We start from the raw sequence: 23062 nt of genomic DNA on the forward strand, positions 1-23062 counted from the left end.
CTACTAGATCATAAGCCCCGTTCAGTTAGTCCAAGCTTAGGGACCAAGTGAATAACTGTGGTCATCGGCCAAATTGCTTCGTCATTAGGGTTATTAGGGCTCCACACTCGTCTCAGCCCCGCCTTGCCAATGGCAAGGACAAACGCCAACGACCTTAAAGCTTTGCTCGTTTCCGAGCCTGCATCTCTGCAGTTGAGGGCCCGGGGACTTTCCTGGATCTGGCCAGATTACAAGCACCGGCCGCAACCCATTCACTTCGTCTAATAGTTGGTTAACTTGCGGGTCTAAACCTGCCTTTTATTAATACTAAATAATTCATTTATGTAGCCGATGTGGGATAAGTTTTACATCTTTTCTTTTCCTATTTCCTTGAGTACAGGATACGAAAGTTGAATAATGTTGGCTTTTTTTAACTGACTCCCATACCGTTGAAAGCCTATGGAATGATTTAAAGAACATTAATGAATAACTATATTCGAATTTGTCTCCCAAGTTCCAATGGACATTTTAACAGTTAGAAACTTGTTTAAGCTATGAAGTACGAACACATGTAATACGGGTACAATATAAGACGGGTTTGCATTATCAAAGGAATGGCAAAAATGTTACACCACAAAGATGAACAGCCATTAAATGAAGCAGACTACATTTGCATATTGTTATGGATTGGCCTCAACTGAACTGATTCGACCAGCTAGATGGGAAAACGAAGGTTCTAATGTGCCTAATTGGTTTGCTTCCAAGCTGAACTGACAAGCATTAAGCTTAATTGTTAAACAAGCAAACTCTTGTAAAATCACCACTTACTGATCATATCTCCACCTGTAAACATCATCTCAAAAACAGAAGAGCAATGATCATACATCATCTTGTTATTTGTCAAGTATATTTTGTATATGACCTGTGACAATCTCTGCAACAATTTCCGGGGAAAAGCTATTGATCATGTCTTTCCTTGCCTGCCTACCTTTAGCCCTGGCTTCCTCCACGTTACTGATCACATGCCTCATAAGAGCTCGAAGCTTAATAACTGACGGTTCAGCCCACAAATGCCCCTTAAATGGTCCTTCCGTTACCTCACTCTTTCTTTCCACTGGCAATGGGTAACTATTCTCCTCTGTCAAATACTCAGTAGGCCCTGACCAATTAGTTGTTATTACCGGCAACGACATTGCCATGGCTTCCACAACAGGCCTTCCCCATCCTTCTCCTCTTGATGGAAGAACAAACGCATTGGCAGCCTTGTATAGTCGAGGCAAGTCAATGTGAGCTATATGAGTATCAATGACATACACCAAAGCCCATCCATTAGCTGGCTTTTGCATATCAGAGTCTTCCACAAACTGGACAATCTTGTTGTCGAAATCTCTACTAGAATGATAAGGATTAGTCAACAAGTACAAAGCCACCCCATCATCCTTGGAGAACTCTTTCAAATATGCTTCGAGCAAAACATCCCATCCTTTCCTAAACTCCCATTTGAAGACACTCAAGAACACAAACTCCTTTCCAGGGCTTGAATTGGGGGTTTTTGCACCTAAAACCAGATTCCCCTTGGAAGCAATATCCAACGGCTCATACTTGGAGGGATCAAAGAACCTCACATCAATAGGCTGCACAACTTTCATAACCTTAGATGGATCAACACCACTTTGCACAAATGTGGACACATGAAACTCAGTAGGAACCCAAACAGAATCCATTCTGTTACAACGCTTAACATGTTCCGAATTCAATCTATCCGTCTCGAACATGGTCCTACCGATAACAAACATGAAATCATGATAACCCGTTGGAGGACAAGGAAGAGTTTCAAACAATGGGGGATACCAAGCACCAGGCTCACTATGGCAAACCACAAAGGTCTCATTTGTTCTGCAATCAGTTCGGTGCAACTCAATTGCCAAATCCCTTACATTTTGAGGCAATCCCTCCCAAAACTCTAGTGACTCCAAATCACCATGTTGGTAAATACCCAATTTAAAACTCGGGTTTTCTCGACTTTTCATGTATTCATCGAGTGCTAAAACATAAGACCATGCTTCTGAACTATATCCACCACCTGAAAGGAAGGGAGCCATCCATAGAACACAGTGAGGGCGCCTGGAAATGGGATTTGGCCAATCGGGTTTATTGGGTTTTGGGGTTTTTAGCATAAATGAGAAAACAGATTGAAGGAATGTAGGGTGGTAAGAAGCGAGACTTGATTTGAGGTGGAAGATTTTGTAGTAGTTTGTTCTGCTAAAACTAAAAGAGATTGCTAAGAATAGAACAAGGACAGATGAAGAATAAACAATGAAAGATTTCAGATTTGGGGCCATCTCATAGAGGGAATTTACATTTACCAAATCATTAAATCTAACTCTAAATGATACTAGCTAAAGGAATAATAAGAAATGCAGCAAAAGCATTAAAAAAAGGGTAAAAAAGAGTACCAGAACCAGGGTTTTAGCAGCTAAAGCTTCAAATCTGAAATGGATTCTGAAAATGGAAAATTGTTTAAAGTAACTTTTAATTCATCCTATCTAACTTAATCAACACAGGAAGGATTTTGATTAAATGCAAACCCAGGATTCAAAAAATTTGCTGCATTTGGAGGCCTCTGGTTGGAATGGGATAATTAGGTTAATTTTCTTTTTAATTGTTTCTAGGTGGCTCTAGAGGGTTAATGAATTTCAAAACATTTTAATAGACAACAATTCCATATTTTTGGAATCGGATCGGTAATTGAAAAAAATAAATTATCGCGTTCGAATTCGAGTTCTATCATATTAAAAAAATTATTATTAAAAATAAAAAATATTCAATCAACTTTTAATCTGAATCAATCTATTTGTATTAATTTACGGGACAATTAATTTTTAACCTCTTTTCGAATTAATTATAATTTTTAATTTATATTTTATAAATCATTCAAACACCACGATTCAAGTTAATTATTGATTTCCTCAACCTTAACCCATTTCATTCTAAGCCATTTTCAGGTTAAATTTATATTAATTTGCTAATAATAATTTTACACTGATTTTTTTATAAGGAATTTGGTAAGCCCAATACTTAATCTCTTAATCCATTGGTAGTTTTTGTAGGGACCTTAATTAAAATGTACTCTAAAGATGGTTTTTCCATTATTTAATTTCTTTCGATTTATTCACGCTTTATTTTAAGTTTGATTATTTGTTTATATCAAATTATAAAGTAAAATTTTGAAGATTTAATATATTCTGAGCAAAGTTTTTAGAACCAAAACAATGGTTGAACTGGTCAAACCAATGGTTCATATGGTTGGTTAAATAAATCATTAAAAACATAAAAATAAAATTATTTTAAAAAAATAAAAAATTGTTTAATCGGTTTTTCCAGCCTGATTCTACCAGCTTGTACCGATTCACAGATTAACCAGTCTGATGTCTCTCTCCGGATTGGTACCCAATCGGTTCAAACAACCATGACTCCAAGTCTCGACACTTTGTACATTTCGAATTTATTCTTCCGACTTTTACTTTCAATAATTTAATCTCTCTACTTTCAAATTAATTATAACAACATAATATTTGAATTGAAAAGCTAACGATATTAACCATTTGAATTAAATAATAAAATTATAAAAATATAGAAACTAAATTATGTTGGAAAGTAAAGGATAAAGATTAAATCTAAAGGACCAAAACTGAAAATTAACTATTTTTCATAAATTAAAAAAAAAAAGCTGATGGGTATGTGGCAGATATCTTAAGGTATAGATTAGATGAATGTTGATGTGAATTATATATATTATCCCAAGCACATCCAGTGCAAATTCTGTAATTTTAATCCACTTATTTTTAAAATTAATAATAAATGCACCTTCTTATTATTTATTTGAAACAAATAAAGGGTATTGATATAAAAGAGAGTATCCACTTTGTCAGATATTTTCTTTTTTCTGATTTTATGATGAATGTGGTACAACCTGATGTCTCTTTTTGATTCAATATTAATGGAAATTCTCCATTATTTATTAAAGATTTTTATATGGACAAGTAATAATTATAGTAAGATATTATCTCATAAAATAAATCACAAATCATCCTTCCACTAATTTATACTTGCACAAATCTAATATAAAATTAAATTAATTATTTATATGAGATGAAGTTTAAACTTAAGAATTTTACATTTAAGATGATTGAGTTTTAGTTCGATTGGTATCGGTATTGTTACTAATGTATGAGTATATGAGTTCGAGTACGCTGAAGATTATTATGGAGCTATAAGTAGTTTTAGATACTATATCAAAAAGATCAACTATAATAAGAACCTTGGATTCGAGTCGTGCTAGTTGCGTTGATGTTAGGGTTTTGTCCTCTTCTTGCAATTCACCAAAAAAAAGTTCAAAAAGAATTCCATATTTAAATCATATTCTCAATTATATTTATATTTAAAAGATTAGTTGTCGCAAAGTGAACAAAAACAATTAAATTATGCTTTAGGTTCCTTTATAAGGTTTAATTTTGAGATTTAGTCTTTTTACTTTAATTTTACTTAATTTGATCCAATGTTTTTAAAACTGAATAGGTTACCGACTCTTTCGTCTATTTGATTTAAATTAAATAATTTATTAAAATTTATAAAATAAATATCAAACCAAGTTTAATTACGGTTCAATTGATTTTTAACTTGATTTAGCTAATTTTTGCATTGCTTCATCCTAATATATTGATCAATTGAAATGGATGTTTCCAAGAAAAAATCTATACGTAGTTCCTTTTAATTCATAAATAGGAAAATAATTTTAACCTATAAATAAGAGAATAATATATTTCAGTATACTTAAACTTAATCCTTCTATAATAACAATAATACACATGCTACTCAAGCTAAGAATAAATCAACAATGATACAAATGATCTAAATTAACTAATAATGTTATAAAAGCAAAAAGAGATGAAAACAGAACTTATATACAATAATTTAAAAAGGGGACACAAAATAACCTAGCGATAATTATATGGAATTTTGATTCACTTTCTACCTCGAAATTTACTGCAATTAATTATAATAACATCTATTACATATGCAATGGTGATCAAAACTATACAGCCAAAAAGCCAAAAAGAAGCCATCATCCAACGACCTGTGATTCTAAGGCAAAACAATGTTTTGTTGGAGTTGAAATTCATCCACATCTCCTTCAGTTGAACAAAGAGGAGATGAAGGGAAAGAAGAGATAGCAGAAGAATAAGATGTGGAATCAGAGGAAGAAGTGATAGCTACAAGTAGATCAATGAAAGCTCCGATTATAAATCCATGGTTGTTCTTCCCATTCACCTTCAAATACCATCCCAACAGTTGTTCTAACCATCCCCAATCTTTCATCCCATGTGTCTCCACCATCTCTTCCATCGACTTACGAAAGTCCACGTACGGATCATCAGATTCCATAGCTAGAATCACGCTTTCTTTGAACGGGAACAACCCATCACCACCACCACCGGCTGCTTTGGCTTCTTCGAGGATGGAACTCGTGTCACCGCCTGGCTCGAAGAACAGCCTCTCGGAACGAGCTCCACGGACGACTGTCTCTAAAGACTCACCATCAAAGCCTTGATGATCTGAGTCGGTGGTGGTGGTGGATAAACTGGGTGAGTCTGAAGAGTTGGTGAACCATGACTGTGGGGTTTCAACACCGCTGTCGTTGTTGTTGTTAGGGTCGAAGAACATGGAGTTAACTGTCTTGAAAACGTCGTCACCTGCTCGGAAAGAAAGGGTCTTGGGGTGCTTGCATGAAGGCCATTGCCATGGTTGCTTGGAGGTGGGTTCTTTAGGCTTGAACAGAGTAGGTAGCTTCATGGTGTCTTGTCTTTGTGGGGTGCGTAGGTGAAGGATAATAAATATGGGAGCAGAAGGGAGTTGAAACAATGGTATTTAAAAGAAGAGGTGAGAAGGTAAGAAGGGGGAAGATGGAAAAGAAATGGGGTTGGTAGGGCCTATCATGTTCGTATTAAATGTTGTGGTTTGTGGAATTCAATGTTCTTTTTAAATATTTATTGTCCACCCCCTTTAAATATTCACTAAATATAAAGTATTTTTGTCATCATAATTGTATAAATTTATCATTTTATATAAAAGATATTGCATCGATCTAAAGTTATCTTTAAAATTAAAGTGTACTTTTATCATATACTAATTCAGGGGTGAAGTTAAAATAATTTTTTTAAGAGGCCGAATAAAATTTTAATTTTTTATAGTCTATATATTTATAATTTTTAAAGGATTAAATTAAATTTTTATAATTTTAGGGGGGCCAAAGTGTAATTTTACCTTTACTAATTTAAAATTTTAAAAAATATAAAGAGCCTAAATAGAAATTTTCCATTTTAGAGGGTGGGGCCCATGCACTTACTTTGGTTTCATACCATACTAATTTTAAGGGAGCCAAGAACATCGTTTATTCTCTCGTTTCCGCCCCTGAATGCCATAAAGAACCCACTTAAGGAGAGATATACAAAGTAAAGATTATTAAACATGGTCGATTGAGTCATGACTCGATTGGCGCAGGTATTATTATTAACACAAGAGGACGTGGTTTCGAGTGCATTGAACCGCATTATCTTCCTATTTATGTGTTAGAGAAAGACTATAAATAATTTTAAATATTATGTCAAAAATAGCAGATATCATCAACTTATCAAATATACTTCAAGAAAAATTAAATCTCTCTTAAAAGTTATGATGTTATGATAAAACCCTAAATTTATAGACTTCAATTTTATAATCCCCAACTACTTTTTTTTTATTTAAATGTATCCTAATTGATTAAAAGGGGAGTGGTAATTTATATTATATTATACTGAAGCTGCTCCCTCTATGTTGTAACCAAGGGGCACATTTCATACTATAAAAAGGAATTAACCAATATTGTCTTTAGTTAGTAGAAGAGACTTTTTTTTGGGTACAAAACACGTTTACTTCTTTAATAAAATTAATGTTGAATTTATATAAAAGACAATAAAAAATGGAACTTATCTTTTGAGGTGATAACATGTAGCATTTTATAATAGTCTAATTATCTCTTAAGCCCTTGCACTCTTTGGACTTTTAAACTTTTAAATCAAAACTTTGAATATTAAAATATCATATATTCAAATTTAATGAAAATTTATTAATTATGTTATCGATTAGACCCTAATTTTTAAATCAGATAAATAGAGATTAAATTTCTGAAAATGAAACTAAATTTGAAAGATATAAAAAATAGAGGGGTTGGGAGGATATTTAAACATTTTAGAATTGAGGCAAAGGGTATTTGGCCTTTAGCATGAAAACTCTAAGGAGAGACAAAATTCATGTGAGTTAATTAAGGAGCAATGGTTGTATCACACAAAGTTGGCCTTTACCATAAATGAAGAAGGAGAAGATTGGGACGAGAGAGATGATAAAGAAAGATTTTGTGTAGTCGCATTTATTTTGTTTACTAATTTGTTATCTTTATTTTATAATTAAGGTTTTTTTATATTTATATTTATAGTGCATTAATATTAATTATTTTAAGGGTTCAGGGTTCTGCTAGTCTCCTAATTATCATTAAATGTAGGTTTTGAATATATCTACTCTTTTTTACAACAAAAATGCTTAGAATAGCCCCTCCCCAACCTATAAATAAGATGATAATGCATTTCAGCACACTCGAATCTACGTCCTCTTACATTTACAAGAATACTAATGCTAATTGAACTAGAACTCAATCAACTATAATTCCGCAATATTAAAACTAAAGGCTTATGATGATGTTAAATATATGATTCATTGAGATTATAGATAAGGGGTTAAGATATACTGTAAAGTAGACATGTAAACTAAAGATTTTGTATTGGCATATTTGACCGTGTTTATTTTTATTTGGGCCTTGTATAAAATGGTTTTTTTGTAGCAGATAGGATTGTAATTTGTGACGATAGTTACAGACTCATGCAAAGACTTTTGGTTCAATCAAATGGCTTTTTAAAAGAGAAGAGTTTGTATTTTTTTAAGGACTATCCAAATTTTAATCGTAATATTTGAAGTTACTTGAAACTTACTTTTGAATATTTTAATGAGCATTGCTGAAGAGCTCTTGTATTAGCTTATAAATTTGCTACTAATCAACTTTCTCATATTGTCTTTTAGAGTATCTTTTGAGTACGTTATTGTAATATCTCTACTTTCGTTCATTTGACACTCTTTATACATTTATTAGAGAGAGATACATTGCTTGTATACTTCGTGGGGAGCGGTTTGTAACAATTGGAATCATTGTTGGGTTGCAATTATCTATTATTGAAAAGGGTAGATTAAGTTTAGTCAAATAGGTAATTCCATTAGATCATTGAATAAGAATTATTCTCTAAAAAAGGTTCCGTAGAGTAGAAATAGTAATTCCGAACTAAATTAACAAATATCATCCGCTAATTTTCTCTTTATTTTGCTCTTTTCTTCTCTTTGCCTTAAAACCGCTCTATCCCAACTTCAATTGAAACAACTGTTGAAACATTAAGTCGGAACGAATGCAAACCGAAAACTTTTTCAGAAAGGTACTAAATTATTTGTTATAATACAACGTATGTAACTTCTATATATTCCTTAAGACACAACATGTCCATGTCCATGTGCTTTTCTTTTCTTTGGTAAAACGTGGAACAACGTACTTCCCACATTTTAGTCATATATTATTATAGATTCATTGTTTGGAATGTTTGAGCTTTTGATTTTATTTATTCACAATTTTTATTATTAATTATTAATAGAAAACAATAATTTGCAATGATAAGTGTTCTTTAATTTCTACTATAAACCATGTGGACTGCATGGGTGTAATCTCCATTAAATATAAACCTAGAGGTTACAGTCGAAATAAAATTATAAAATTTTAGGGTTAAAACTAAAAGATATGTTAAAAAAAAGCTTAAATTAAATTATTAAGGGTATATTTGTAGTAATTATAAATATAGTAATTGTAATTTTTTGTAATTACAAAAAATTTTAATTCTTGAGCAATGGTGTATTTGAGGGGGTTGGCAGGGGCTCTGGTCTCTCTTAAAATAGAAAATTATTCATTTAAGCTCTTTAGAAATTTTAAAATTTTAAATTAGTAAAAGTAAAATTACATTTTGACCTCCTAAAAATGATAAAATTCGATTTAATCATTTAAAAGTTATAAAGATATAGACTATTAAAAATTGCAATTTAATTTCGTCTCCCCCTAAAAGAATTTTCTGGCTCCATCCCTGTTCTCGAGATGTGTTTGACTAGTAGAATACAATTACATCTTAATTTTTTATGTGATATTTAATAGATAAATCGTCAGAGAAAAAAGCGAAATTCCTAAAAGCTTCGTGAACACATCTTCATATATATATTTTTATCAAAATTTCATTTTGTATACTTATGATCTAGTATAAGTCCATCAAAATGTAATATTTGGAATATAAAATAACTATAAATCTAAAGCAAATCAATATGAATCACTTTGAAGCATGAAACAAAATCTATAAACGAAAGGAGATTTAGATGATTTGATCATGAAATAGGAGTCCTAAATAACATTCATAACAACTTGCTTTTAATCCAATTTAACAACTCTAGTATTAAAATTTCCCCATATTTGCATGATTTGCTTCTCCATCAAAATGGAATGTTTTGTGGACCAATTAAGCTCTCATCTAGTGTTCATGGTGTCAATTGGGACCTAATTACAGGAGTCTTCATCTGTTTTACAGATTGAAATTAATTTTATTCAGGTTGAAAGTGGTATTTAGATAAAACCTCTCTTAACAATGACGACTTCAAAATTTAAATGGTTGAGAAAATATCTACTTTCATTTTTTTTTACCACTCATTCATTCTCTTACTCGTATGCTTGATTTTTGAGTTGAAGGAAATGATTTCCTAATTTATTGGATGGGGGAATCTTCAAATTTGGCAGATGCTAAAGAAAATATTTTCTAAAACTATACTCACAAATTATTTGGATTTGATAAATTGAATTTTGATTATAATGGAATCAATTTAAACTTAAATTTAAAATTAAACATAAAATTAAATTTATTTTTTACTAAATAAACCAATATGATCGAACTTAATTCAGTGGATTTTAATAATTCAATTTTATTCTATCAATCTCGAATAAAATTTCAAATATTAAACTCGAAATAACACATTTTATATATAAAAAAAATCCAAATAAATTAACTCAATTACAACCTATGCTCAGCTTGTACCATTTCTCTAGCACACCAAGGTCTATATATACATAAAAATAAGCAAGTGAGTTGTCAAAAGATTTGGCTGCCGGTACTGATCAGTGTATAATGCATGCCCAATAATGGTTTTTGGTTGAAGAGAAAAATGAACATGGTTGGAACTGAATTGGGTTTTGTACCAATGTCCCCTTTCTACCACTTTCATTATTGTCTAAAAAAAAAAATCTGAGTAGTGATCAAATAAATCGAATTACTAATTTTTAATTTAATTAATTTTTTAATTTAATTCAATTGATCTTTAACCGTTTAATCGGATTAATATGCCAATCATCTTTTAAAACAAAGGGAAATTAAAAAGAAAATCATTGGCTTAATGCCACATGCTGCGTTGACTCTCTCTCTTATTATTCTCTTATCTCCTTAACCCTTTTTCGTTTCATGCCACTTAATTTCTTCAATTATTTATTTTCTTTGTTAATTAATTAATTTATTTTTTATTCTTCTTAATCCATATTCACAAAACATCTTTAAAAGTTAAGTTTGTTTTTTTGGGATAAAGTCTTACACATGTTTTTTATTCCTTTATTTTTAAGTACAATATAAGGTCCCTCCAGATGGGTGATGCGTTTATCTACGGTTAGTGTAAAAATAAAGTGGTGGTAAGATTAAATATTATAATGTGAAACAAAAAAGAGAAAAACTAAACGCATCATAATAAAATAAACACCCATCTAAAAAACCTTAAATTATATATTATCTTTCTAATCTCACTCATAAATTGTTTATTTAAAAAATCCATGAACTATATTTTTAAAAATAGAAAATCCATCATAAATAAGGTAGTTTCCCTAAAATAAAGGGACATTATTTTCATAGCTATTATAATGAAGCATATCGTATCATGAGTGTATAAACAAATTAAAATTTAGAGGAATATGGGTTGATTTATGTACTCTTTCTTTGGATCTAAATGTTTGTAATCTTTCTTCTGGGATTAAGCCTTAATCAAGTTTATATTTTAACATTCAGGGACCCATCCCTAAAATAAAAAGTTTTCATTTAATTTTTTTATAATCTATAAAATTTTAAATTAATAATGATAAAATTACATTTTAGCCCTAAAATGTTAAAATTTTGATTTAATCTTTAAAAATTATAAAGATATAAACTATTAAAATGATAAATTTACATTTTACTATCATAAAAATATATAATTTAATTTCGACCCTAAAACAATTTCTAACTTTACTTCTATTACCATTTATCCAATTATAAAAGTAATTGTTGGTGCAGTTTTTAATTCCTCAAATGGGTTTAATAAAACATTAAATATATAAATAAAAGGTAATTATTTGATACAATCTTTGTGTATAGAATTTTTAAACTTCATGAGCAGTTTAAGCGTGTAATTAATAAGTGTCACGTTTATTTATATTTATATATTTATTTATTTATTACTTCATCTTATAAAACACTTGTCATACTTTAAACTCACTTATACATTTTTTGCTTACAATATTTGCACAGATTGAAAGCTTTTTTTCCCTTTCTCTTTACAATTCAATTTTTTTTCATGAAATAGCTTTGAACGCCACAAGTTTGCTATTCAAAATTCAAAGAGCTTTTTTCTCTAACCTTTAACATTGACTGTTAGTTCGACTTAGATTTAATGTATGTTCACTGACTCGTCCATGGGTATTTATACGGCGTACTGATAGTCGAATTATCGCTTAGAACTCACTGGTGAAACTTTAAAAAAAAAATTAACAACTCAGTGACTAAAATAACAACTTTTGAATAGTTCAGTAACTGAAATGAAAACTTTCAAATGATTCAATAACCAAATTGTAACTTTTTTTAGTTAAATAACCAAAACGAAAACTTATCCATAGTTTAGTAACTGATGGTGTAGCTTACCGTTAAAGAAATAAATGCAGCCGTTTATTTTCATATTAGATTCATATAATTGTTTACCTATGCAAAATACAAACAAAAATTTTAATAAATTGATATGGTGTCCATGGCTTGTAAAAAGTAAATCAAATCAAAACTTCACGTATAAAATTACATAAAATTTACGTTCATGTATCACATTATTGGTTGAAACATATGATTCTTCTAGCTCCCTCGGTAAGCAGTGATGAAGAATGGTGAAAGCAGCAAAGGAACATAAAAATGCTCCCATTTCTGAGTCTCTTTGATCTCAAACACAATTGAAACATAAAGGAAAAAGCCACCATGGTTGTACTTACCTGTGTTGAAACTTATTCTGTATACTCCATGGGTGAGAGCATCAACCATGCTCATCAATATCAATAGTTGAATATGGTTCAAGTACCCATCTACCTATATCAATCTCACCAACTGATGGACCACCTTCACCGCCCTTCCACATTTCCAAACGTAAATCAATACCAGCAGCTGGACATCCCTTTGAAACATCCAACACAAGAGTGGTAATTGGCAGTCAGGCTCGAGCTCGGAGTACTCGAGGTGCTTTTGCAGGAGAAGTTAAATGCTGTCCAATTACGCCCACACGTTCTTCTAGTTTTTGAAAAGATGGAAAAGGGGAAGTGATGATTAAATTTTTGCAAAATAGAGGGACTTGCAGCTTGAGTAGCTACCACCATTGAAACAGTTTTTGTTTTAGGAGAGATGAGCTTTGAAAGTGTTGAAGTTGGTCTCTATGCAGCACATGCAGCCAAGGAGCAGCACATGCACTCGAGCCATGCATGCAGCAGCTGAAGCTCAATGTTGCTGTTGAATTTGAATTGGTTTTCTTACTTCAAGTCATATTTTGTAGTTTAGTTGAATTAGAACTTAGTAGGTGAAGTACTTGATGTATTTTTGTTGACATTTGAGCTGATAAATCAACTTTACAAAGTGTACAAGTTAATTTAACAAGTTTCAATGTATTTTTAGTGGTGTTAGGTGGATGTTTAGGTGAATTTGACTTGTAATGACCAGCTTATGTCTAGTATATGTAATGGCATTATGCAAAAGTTCTTTCTTAATGAAAATCTATTAGACTTCATCCATATACTCCATCTATTTTCTTTGCTTTCAATTCTGTTCTGTTTTTCAAGCTCAAATTCTGCTTGATTGTTCAGTAAGTATCGAGCCTTACTACACAAACCTAAGCTGAACCAGCTTCTTCCTTGTTCATAATCCCCAACAGAAAGGCGTAGTTCTACTATTTTCATTTGCTCTTGGGGCCTGTTGGAGTATCTCAAGCTCAAGCATGGGAGGTTTAAGCCAATCAATTATGAACGTATGAAGAGTTAAAAGTAAGAATTTCACTACAAATTAAGAGGTGAACATGTGAATACATGGGAAATTTTTTGTTTTTTAGCGTAAATAGTCAAGGGGCTAAAGTAGAGAAGACAAAGTGACCAAAAAAATTATAGAAGGGTCAATGTGAGAATTCAGTATAATACAGGAGCCAAAACAGATATTAAATCTATACAATAATTCATATCATCTAAGGCATGGATTAGATTATGGAGACTGCCAAAGCAATATTAGTGGCAAGCTGTGGTTTACCTTCAATTCAACAAGTATTTGATTAGCAATCCTACCAGAGGCATAGTTACATGCCTAAATTTTTGCCTATATCCAGCAGTCAGACAATTGAAAACTTTATGAAATTTGGTTTACCTTCAATTCAAATTTTTGCCTAAATTTGAGAAGAAAACAACTGTGTAAATCAATAAGCTGACATGACTTTTGCTTTTCACATTTGGGTAATGAAATTACCAAAACATCCCATTTTAATAGTCATGCCTCCAAGGACATTCAAGTTTTGCTGCTTACTGTTCTAATTTATTCTCTTTATGAATTTTGTTTTTTTTAATATAAATTATTTAACGTGAAAGAGTATTCATTAGATGTGATTAAGGCAGAATTAAGTGTAATTGAGATATAAGTGCTCACAAGTTACTCGAGTCTGATTTTTAAAAAAATCGAACTCAATTAATTTGAACTGATTGATTGAGCCGAATTCGAGTTTAGTAATACTTGACTTGAACGGTTCACGAGCTTTATCGAGCTTTTCATATTTTTATATTATTAAATTATGTGTTTACCCTTAATATATATTATTAACCTTAAACTTAATTATTGAGTTAAGCTTGAGTACAAAAATTGATAAATGAGCTTAATTGGGTTCAAACAACTCGATTATACCTAGAGCCAAGCTCAAGCTTAAAAATAGATGTTCAATCGAGTTTAAGTAAACTATTGAACATCAAATTTCAAGTCGAGCTCAAACTTGATAATATTCAAACTTGGTTGAACTCAATTTCACCCCTAGGTGGAATTAGTGTTATAGTAACAATTAATTTTTTTAAATGTTTAATATAAAATATAGGTTTTATATTTAATTTAAAATTTAACAAGTAATTTATATTAAGTATAAAAAAAAGCATTTAACTTTTTCACCTATTAGTTATTTTTCAACATCATATCTAATATAGTCATTTTAACTTCTTAATTTCTTACCGTAATTGTTGACAGTAATAGAAAACACTTAAATTAACAAGGCTTTAATACGCAAGGGATAATAATAGCAAAGATGCGGACTGGAATGATGTAATTAAAGAGGCCTCTTTAAATGGTAGACATGAACCACAAATACCAAACTGCCGAAGGATTAGAATGTTTTTTCAAGCTACAATCTTATTCGTCACTTGTTTTTATTGGAATAAAATGGTGAAATTCTCCATTTACACCACATACAAACAGTAATGATATCAAAAGATGAACCCATCAAGTCAGTTAACCCCATGCAAGCATGTTCAAGTATTGTGGATTCTATAAGAAAATATGGTTCCTCTAGCTCCCTCGGTATGTCGAGAAGGAGAATGGTGAAAGCAGCAAAGGAACGTGAAAATGCTCGAATTTCTGTGTGTCTTTGATTTCAAACACAATTGAGACATAGGGGAAAAAGCCTCCAGGGTTGTACTTACCTGTGTTGAAACTTATTTGGTATACTCCAGGGCTGAGAGCATCTACTATGCTCATCAACTGACCGCTCCGTCCATCTCTATCAGTAGTTGAACATCCTTCAAGTACCCATCCGCCTATATCAGTTTCACCAAATGATGGACGAGGTTGACTGCTCTTCCACATTTCCAAACGTACTTCAATACCAGCAGCTGGAGATCCCCTAGAAACATCTAATACATGAGTAGTGATTGGTGGTCGAGTTCGAGCTTGGACTTGAGGAGCTTTTGCAGGAAAACCTTCTAAAGGAGCAGTTAAATGCTGTCCAATTATGCCCACACGTTCTTCTAGTTTCAAAAAATGAAGGAAAAAACACAAGATGAAGGGTGACTTAAATCCAAACACTGAAAGCATGCATAGCACAAAACAAAGATAAAAACAATTAAAATTAATATACATCCAATTTTTAAGACAAATACAAGAACCCCATTTTGTTTTAGAATTGTTTTCCCCAAAAGGTTAACCATTCATCTTCTAGAATATAGAGGACTACAATGCAAACAAGGACATTCTATGATTTATTCTTGCAATGAAACAAGTGTTACCATCCATTGGCAGGAAGGACTTTGCTCTTGGATGGTCAGAACTTGCAGCATTTCTATATCATTTCATCTAGGATGCTTTATTTTAAGCACATGCAAGGTCATCAGTCAATAGAATAAACTAACCTAGCAGCACCACTTGCCATGAGGAATGGTGCATTAAGGAAGCTTTTGTTTTGCTTAAGAACATGATTTTCAAACACTTTTGATAGCCTGGCTCAACAATGGCACCGTTGAAAGACAAGAATCCATATGGACATATTCTTCTTCTTTGTCAACAATTATTGTGTGAGGATGGAATTGTGTTCTTCAACATATTTACAGAGATGCTAACTATTGTGCAGGTTGACTTGCTTCGAATAGTCATATCTCATTGATTTAGCAAGGTTGGATGAATCTCCTAATCTTCTAGTTCATCTAATACAAGAACATTGTATTGGTATTGGTAGGCCTAAAGCTTGAGTCTCTCAGTGAGTACTCCCACTCATAGGCCCCAAAAAATAATGCATGTGTTGAGGATCTTTGTACGCACAATGAAAAAGAAAGTGATGTTTTAAGGGGGTAAAAAGGGGAGGGGAAGGAGGTGGAGAAGGCAGAAAGGAAAGTGAAAAGTACTTTCAGCTTTACTCGCTACCGCCGTTGAATACTGGCTGCCTGTTGAATCAGCTTTTGTTTTAGCTGAGAAAAGCTTTCTAAGGCGTAATTCTGTTATTTTCATTTGCTCCTGGGATGCTATCTCAAGCTCATGTATGGGCCTGTTTGAGTACCGGTTCTGCAAAAGCAAAATTTAGAATAATTCGTATCAACTTCTGAAAGGCCTCAGGATACAAGACTGGCCAGTTATCGCATATTCAGAAAGATGAAGATAGGCATAACGTGCCCTACAGAAATTAGAAACAATAAATTTAAAAGTTCAGAGGTTGTACAAGAACATGTTCTCGATCAAGTGATGCGCTCAGCTAGTTTATTGTTTTCTTACCCAAAAAAAAAAAAAAAACATAAGCATAAAGCCAGGTTATAGGGGTCAGAAATAATTTCACCATTAGCATAAAATTCATGCATGTAACAACTGCTCTGCAAGTAAACAATTGCTCATTTAAAAGGCTGCAAGTTCCAAGACAACTATCAAAATCTAAAATTTATCACAAACTCCTCGGTAAAGGCATCATTTGAAGAAAGCTTAAGTTTTAGGTTATGGCAACGGCAAAAGTAATATTAGTGCAAGCTTTACCTTCAATTCACCAAGTATTTCAGCAGCGCTCCTCCCAGAGGCACATATTAGAAATACATGTCCAAATTTTTGCCTATATCGAGCATTCCAGTCAGATAGTTCCTGTAACAACAAGGTGATTATTCCTTACACAAATAACTAAATATATATAATTGTTAATTCTACATGGTTAATTATGTACTGTGTGAGGGTGCAGTTAGGTAGCCTGGCAATCATGTTTGGTGAGAGCCATGTTTTCAGTGCCTAAATAGTTTAGCTGTTCAAGTGAAGCATAATTTCAACCTGTAACCCAGAATCAGTGGCAGTTGCTAAAGCAGTTGATTGTTCTCCCTTACTCCACCTGTAAATAAATAAATAAAAAATAATAATTTCAAGTGACCTAACAACAAAAACTAATAAAAAGTTCATAATTTAGAGAGAGGAGAAATTCAAAGAATAATTGTAGTTTGGCAGGGCATTACAGTTACAAGGATAACTGTTCCACTTTCTATCTAGCAAGTGTTGAAGGGTTTGAAAATGAAACTGGAACTTGTTTTGCTATTCATACCATAATCAAATATATGCTGGGATGGGATAGGATGTTGTCAAAAGTAGGGAAAGGAAACACTACAAGACATTGAATATCCAATTACAAAGAAAATCTAAGATGTTTGGTCAAGATAAAGGAAATTTATTTTTGCACCGGTTGTCATTAACCGGAAACAGAAAATATATGAGATGAGAGGAGATGTAAAATATGAGAAGCTAAATTCAAATGATGAGGGATATGCAATTTAATGATTTAATGGCTACATCATAGGAAAAAGTTGTATATGAAGTAGTTAAATTTGGTTGAATTGAACAAAGGTTGTTTTTCTTCTTCTTTTTTCTCATTATTAGTACTTTCAGATGGAACTAAGGTATTAAAAGCTACAAGTACAGGATCAGAGAAATCAGAAGGGCAGCGGGGGTGAGAAAGATACGATCAACTTGGGTTAGCAAGTGATGATGATTCTTAACACAAGCAAAGCAGAGTATGATGAGATCAAGAGAGAAGTGAGATCCCTAGCTAATATCTATGACTAGAAAAGGAAAAAACACGAACTGAGCACTGGTGGTATGAGAAGAAGGGGATTCTCCAATCTGAGGATGAGCTGCAAATGCTTCCAACCAACCAATAACATCAACCTTCACCCATCAAATTAATTTATTTATTACAATTATTGCTTAGCAGAAACTGAATATGAACACTTAATTAATGAAGATAAATATTTAAATAAATAAATAAAAGACGAGAAAGGAGTGACCTTGTCGAACCAGATATCCTTGGCTACAGAGATAGCATGATCGACTGAAGGAAATGGAGATGCCAAAGCCATTTGCTTAGCGAATTGGGAGCTACCGCAGCATGCCAACGCTTCCTTCTCATCCACCTTTATCTCCTCCATTATTCTTCTCTTCTCTTCTCTTCTCTTCTGCTCACTCACTGCTATCTGTCACTGTGCTGGTCAGTTTAGAATTTATGGCCATCAAAAGAAGAACCCCTCTGGATTTAAATCCTCATTTAATGGTTTAATAAGAGCCAAGAGTCTATATATTTCAATCAATTTTATATCAATCCTCTTACCCTACACTTATTTAGTTATGATCCACCTTATAACAGTGTCTCAGGCCTCAACATAGCCTTAATATACACTCATTCACCAGCATCCTAAGAGAGAATAAAAAGAATCCATTTCGTAGTTATTGCTTGTCGTTCTAAGGATCAGGAGTTAGTACTCTTTCAATTACTAATCGATATGCAAGGGTTCATCCGTTTCTTCCCAACATGATCAGGAGTTTCTTCATTTTAAGTGCCCTACTAGTATCAATTGATTAGAAAAAGTATAAATCTACAGCATGCATAATACCCTTCACTAATTACACCTCCACCAAGTTGCTTAAACTTTCTTTTTCTGGAGAACTAGTTTTTGACAAGTAAAATCTCCCTTAAGTTGACTAAAGACTAACTTCACAGTGCAGCTTGTAGATCGTATATGGTAAAAGCAAATTCAAATCTGTTTGAAGATTGAAGTTTGTACATTGAATCAAAACAAAGTCTAACACGTTTCCCAGCAATTCAACGGAAAGTCAACCCAAGCACTCCATAGTGGCGAAATGGAAATAATGAATAGGAAACCCATACAAATATCAACCAAGAAAAGCATTTCTCAAATTCCCATTTCACGGAGAAAGTATAAGCATTGAAAGAGTAAAGGAAATGATCATTCTGTTCTATTTTAATTTCTTCTTTTTTTTTTACACAAAGGAATAGTTAATTAAACCAAGAAAATTTATTGAAATGAAAAAGAAACTGAGATTATCCAGATATTTGTGATGGTATGAAAAGCAGAAAACGCGGATGATGAGATGAGAAATTACCTTTTAGGCGATCTCCACTCGATTTCTCTCTTTCTCTTTCGTTTTGGGTTGCAAATGGAATCTGATTGAATGCAAATTATGCAATGAATGCTGGATAAATAATAAGAATAATAATATGAAGGCTTAATTCAAGTTTTGGCCCCTAAAGTGTACTCATTTTCTAACTTTGGTATTTAAATTTTGTTTTTGCCCAATTTGGTATCTAAAGTACACTCACTTCCTAATTTTGTACCTAAAGTATGTCTCCAATATATTTTTAGTCTATTTTCTGATAGCCATTAAAATTTAGAAAAAAATATATAATTTATAAAAAGTAAAATGAGAATTAATAATATTATTGTAAAAACCTTAAAATATAAAAATTGTGAAAAAATATTTAAAATTTATAATATATATAAAAGTATTTAAAATATTAATTTTTTTCTTAAAGTCCTAAAAACTAAAAAACTTAAAAAAAACAACTAAGTGTTTATTTTTTCCACTTAATTGGATACTTAAATTGTCTAATTATTAAAATTAATAAAAAATATTAAAAATATGTAATAAAATTTGACAGCTCAAATATTGAATCGAGTGTAAAAATAAAAATAGTGACTTATTATTTTTTTAAAAGTTTGAGAGCTTTTACACCATTAAATATTTTTTTTTATGTATGATGAAAAGATGATTAACAATAACATTAAGGTAGTGTTTGGAAAACCAACTAGTAATTGGATTTGGATCTAATTGCTTATAATAATACAAGAGTGACATGTTTGGATAACCATTGTAATTAGTGGGTCTCACTAAATTGAGTGTGATTGGAGCACTGCAATTATACTTTTCAATTATTAGGAAGAGGATGAGAAAGTAATTAGGTGGGTAATTACAGCTAAATTCAATTACACTATCACTTTTCAAACACTCATATATGATTTAACTCTAAGAAAGTATTTTTTATACAAGTTATAAAAGTTATATTATAAGCATGAACACATACAAGTACTTGGGACGGTTATGGTAAAAAATGAAACACCCCTAACCTGTCTTCTCCGCCGAATTGGGGTCATGGAGTATTACGATAACATTTCAAACATTTAACATTACTTTAAAAAAAATTCAATATAATGATAATAAATCAAATCACATACCAATCATAACTGAACGTAAGCAAACGGACCTTAAAACGAGTTTACGATAGCCTAAAAATAAATTAGAAACACTCTGGGGTCAATTCAAAACTAATAAAAAATGTTGAGAAAAATTAAAAATTTTAGAAATAGGGGACACACAACCATGTGGTTAAACCGTGTGTCACAACCCAGACCGTGTGGATATTTGAAGTCCAGACACACGACCATGTCTCAGCTAGTGTCGGAATCGATGTTAGGTCACACAGCTGTGTCGCTGGCTATGTCTCAGACCGTATAACTCATTGTTTTAAGACACACGGCTGTGTGCCAGGTCATGTGAATCATGCTCCTAAAGCTAATAAGACACACGATCGTAGGAATAGACCGTGTAGGTCATACGGCCATATGGTAGCCTATGTCGTAGGCCTTGTGAACCTAAATATACCTTAAAACTCAACTTTACCAAATTGTGATTACTTGGACACTAAGCAACCAATTCATCAACCATTTAACCTATTCAAAACACAATTAAACATGTTCAAAACATGCCTAAACAACCATATTAAGTGCCTAACTAATGTTCCTTCATTGACACCACATTTAGATCATCAAGCACAAACCAACAATTCAATCATTCATCACCTAACCAATATGCCTTTCAAGACACCTCAAACAAATTTCAATCATTTCATAACCAAATTAAAAACTTATTATATAACCCACTCATTACTACTCAATAAGTCATGTCATACATTTCTCAAAACAACCAATTTCATTGAAATTTATAGCATTCAACAAATACAATAGCAATTTCAACCATTACGAAACATATTCCATAAACACATATCCACCTTATCTATATATGCATACTTACCTATAAACACATGTTTAAAAGATTCATCTTCTAGGCCATAGTACACCCATTCATAACTATACACTAAAAATTTAAGACCCCAAAATATCATTCTAGGTACATGCCAAAATGTAAAAGAGAGTATCACCAACACTGAGTCCGAGATTTGATCGTTGGATGCTGAGTCAACAAACACAAAAATAGTACCTAACCTACATATGAGGAAACAATCTTATATTAAATAATCTCATTATCTCAAGTACTTCAACTAAATTTGATGATTCACATTTTCATAATCCATAGCATATATATATTTATATTTATGGAATTTACCACTCAATTCAACTACATATTTCCTACATCTTCCATAGTAGCTTTTATACACCAACCTTCTATGATGGATTAATAATACCTTATCGATTTAAAACATTCAATGAGTGGCACCCGGTGCCTAACGGTTAAACCATAAGTAAACTTTGCGCCTAGCGCTAATCAGATGAACAAAAAATATAGAGACTGTGCCCAGCACTAGTCAAATAAACTGACAGAAGTTGCATCTAGCACTAGTTGGATGAATTGACAATTATAGTAATGTGCCTAGCACTAGTCAGATAAATTGACAGAAGTTATGCCCATCACTAATTGGATAAACCGACAATTATAGTAATGTGCCCAGCACTAGTCGAACGAATCGACAATGTTTTGCACTCAGCGCTAGTTGAATGTACCAACGAATACCATAATGTGCCCAACACTAGTCGAACGAATTGACAATGTCAATTACTCATTCGCAAGTCGATAATATTACTCTTCATAACTCAATATCACATTATATATATATATATATACATATACATCCGTAAAGCTCCATTCAATTGAATTAACAAATACATTAATGATATAATAAGTTATCAAGTAATATTTAGATTAATTAAAACAATTTATAAAGTTCAAGTTCAGAATATGAAGTTACCGAATTGTGATGGCTATTAAGGTCGAGAATGGTTACTCAGCAATCTTCTCTTTTCCACAATTACCAACCAATCCTTTTGTTTCTCGATCTAAATTTATTCACATAATTAATTTAATTAATAATCACCAAGAAACATTTATTCAAACCATTAACCTTTTAACCACATTTCACATTTCACATTTCACATTTTTGCACTCAACATTAACTTTCAATTTAATTTAATCCTCAATTCTAAAACATGCTATTTAATTAAAATCAAGGAGGCCCCTTGTCAAACAATTTTCCGTAAGGTCCAAAACAACTCATACCTTCAATTAAATCACCATTTAATCCTTGTATTTATCATTCTCATAATTTAATCCCTGAATCTTAATATCATCAAGAATCATTTAGCAATTATTTCTATTTTTCTACCAAACATAATATCTAACATAATAACATCAAGAACTCAAATTCCCTACAATGGCAACTTCCACAAACTTCACTAAATTTAAAATTTTCAACATGGGTAAATTAGTTCAAGATCTTAAGGTTCCAAAAATACCAAATTTATGCTAAAAGGACCAAAGAATACCAACCAATTGAGCTTCTAAAATGGAAAAGAAATGGCGGAAAGTCTCCCCCCTCAACCTTCAACAATTCGGCATGCAAGAGAAGAAAGAGAAATGCTTTTCTTTTCTTTTATTTCTTCATTTTCTATTTACATTATTATTACATTTCCCTTTTT

General features: G+C 31.9%; 3 protein-coding genes across 25 annotated transcripts; all 3 read right to left on the reverse strand.

Annotated features, from left to right (window-relative positions):
- Positions 1 to 522: 522 nt before the first annotated feature.
- LOC108483994 (uncharacterized) lies at positions 523 to 2747 on the reverse strand. Its single transcript, XM_017787587.2, has one exon. The coding sequence runs from the start codon at positions 2319 to 2321 to the stop codon at positions 873 to 875; it is 1449 nt and encodes a 482-aa protein (XP_017643076.1). The 5' UTR covers positions 2322 to 2747; the 3' UTR covers positions 523 to 872.
- A 2139-nt stretch (positions 2748 to 4886) lies between these two features.
- Positions 4887 to 5930, reverse strand: LOC108483995 (transcription repressor OFP13-like). The gene has a single exon (XM_017787588.2). It carries the CDS (start codon positions 5830 to 5832, stop codon positions 5125 to 5127), a length of 708 nt encoding a protein of 235 aa, XP_017643077.1. The 5' UTR covers positions 5833 to 5930; the 3' UTR covers positions 4887 to 5124.
- A 9013-nt stretch (positions 5931 to 14943) lies between these two features.
- On the reverse strand, positions 14944 to 23062 carry LOC108486349 (uric acid degradation bifunctional protein TTL). 23 transcript variants are annotated; one of them, XM_053029820.1, is made up of 10 exons: positions 22914 to 23062; positions 22336 to 22423; positions 21515 to 21574; positions 19398 to 19458; positions 18284 to 18462; positions 18082 to 18164; positions 17280 to 17337; positions 16998 to 17099; positions 16382 to 16538; positions 14944 to 15511 (listed from the first exon to the last, which is right to left on the reverse strand). In XM_053029820.1, exons 5-10 carry the CDS (start codon positions 18422 to 18424, stop codon positions 15054 to 15056), a joined length of 999 nt encoding a protein of 332 aa, XP_052885780.1. In that variant the 5' UTR covers positions 18425 to 18462; positions 19398 to 19458; positions 21515 to 21574; positions 22336 to 22423; positions 22914 to 23062; the 3' UTR covers positions 14944 to 15053. The 23 variants fall into 23 exon arrangements, with proteins under 23 accessions (XP_052885780.1, XP_017645854.1, XP_017645856.1 ...); XM_017790365.2 differs by having other exon boundaries at positions 18284 to 18469; XM_017790367.2 differs by having other exon boundaries at positions 18284 to 18475.

This window comes from Gossypium arboreum, chromosome 6, assembly GCF_025698485.1.
Source record: "Gossypium arboreum isolate Shixiya-1 chromosome 6, ASM2569848v2, whole genome shotgun sequence".
NCBI lineage: Eukaryota > Viridiplantae > Streptophyta > Magnoliopsida > Malvales > Malvaceae > Gossypium > Gossypium arboreum.

What these genes read in the sequence shown, in the direction of transcription:
- LOC108483994 (XM_017787587.2), bottom strand. Translation starts at nt 2,321, where the DNA reads ATGGCCCCAAATCTGAAATCTTTCATTGTTTATTCTTCATCTGTCCTT.
- LOC108483995 (XM_017787588.2), bottom strand. Translation starts at nt 5,832, where the DNA reads ATGAAGCTACCTACTCTGTTCAAGCCTAAAGAACCCACCTCCAAGCAA.
- LOC108486349 (XM_053029822.1), bottom strand. Translation starts at nt 18,424, where the DNA reads ATGGAGGAGATAAAGGTGGATGAGAAGGAAGCGTTGGCATGCTGCGGT. An exon ending in AGGATATCTGGTTCGACAAG is followed by an intron (nt 18,165 to 18,283) that starts GTCACTCCTTTC and finishes TGATGGGTGAAG; the next exon opens with GTTGATGTTATTGGTTGGTT. An exon ending in CCACTGATTCTGGGTTACAG is followed by an intron (nt 17,100 to 17,279) that starts GTTGAAATTATG and finishes TTGTTGTTACAG; the next exon opens with GAACTATCTGACTGGAATGC.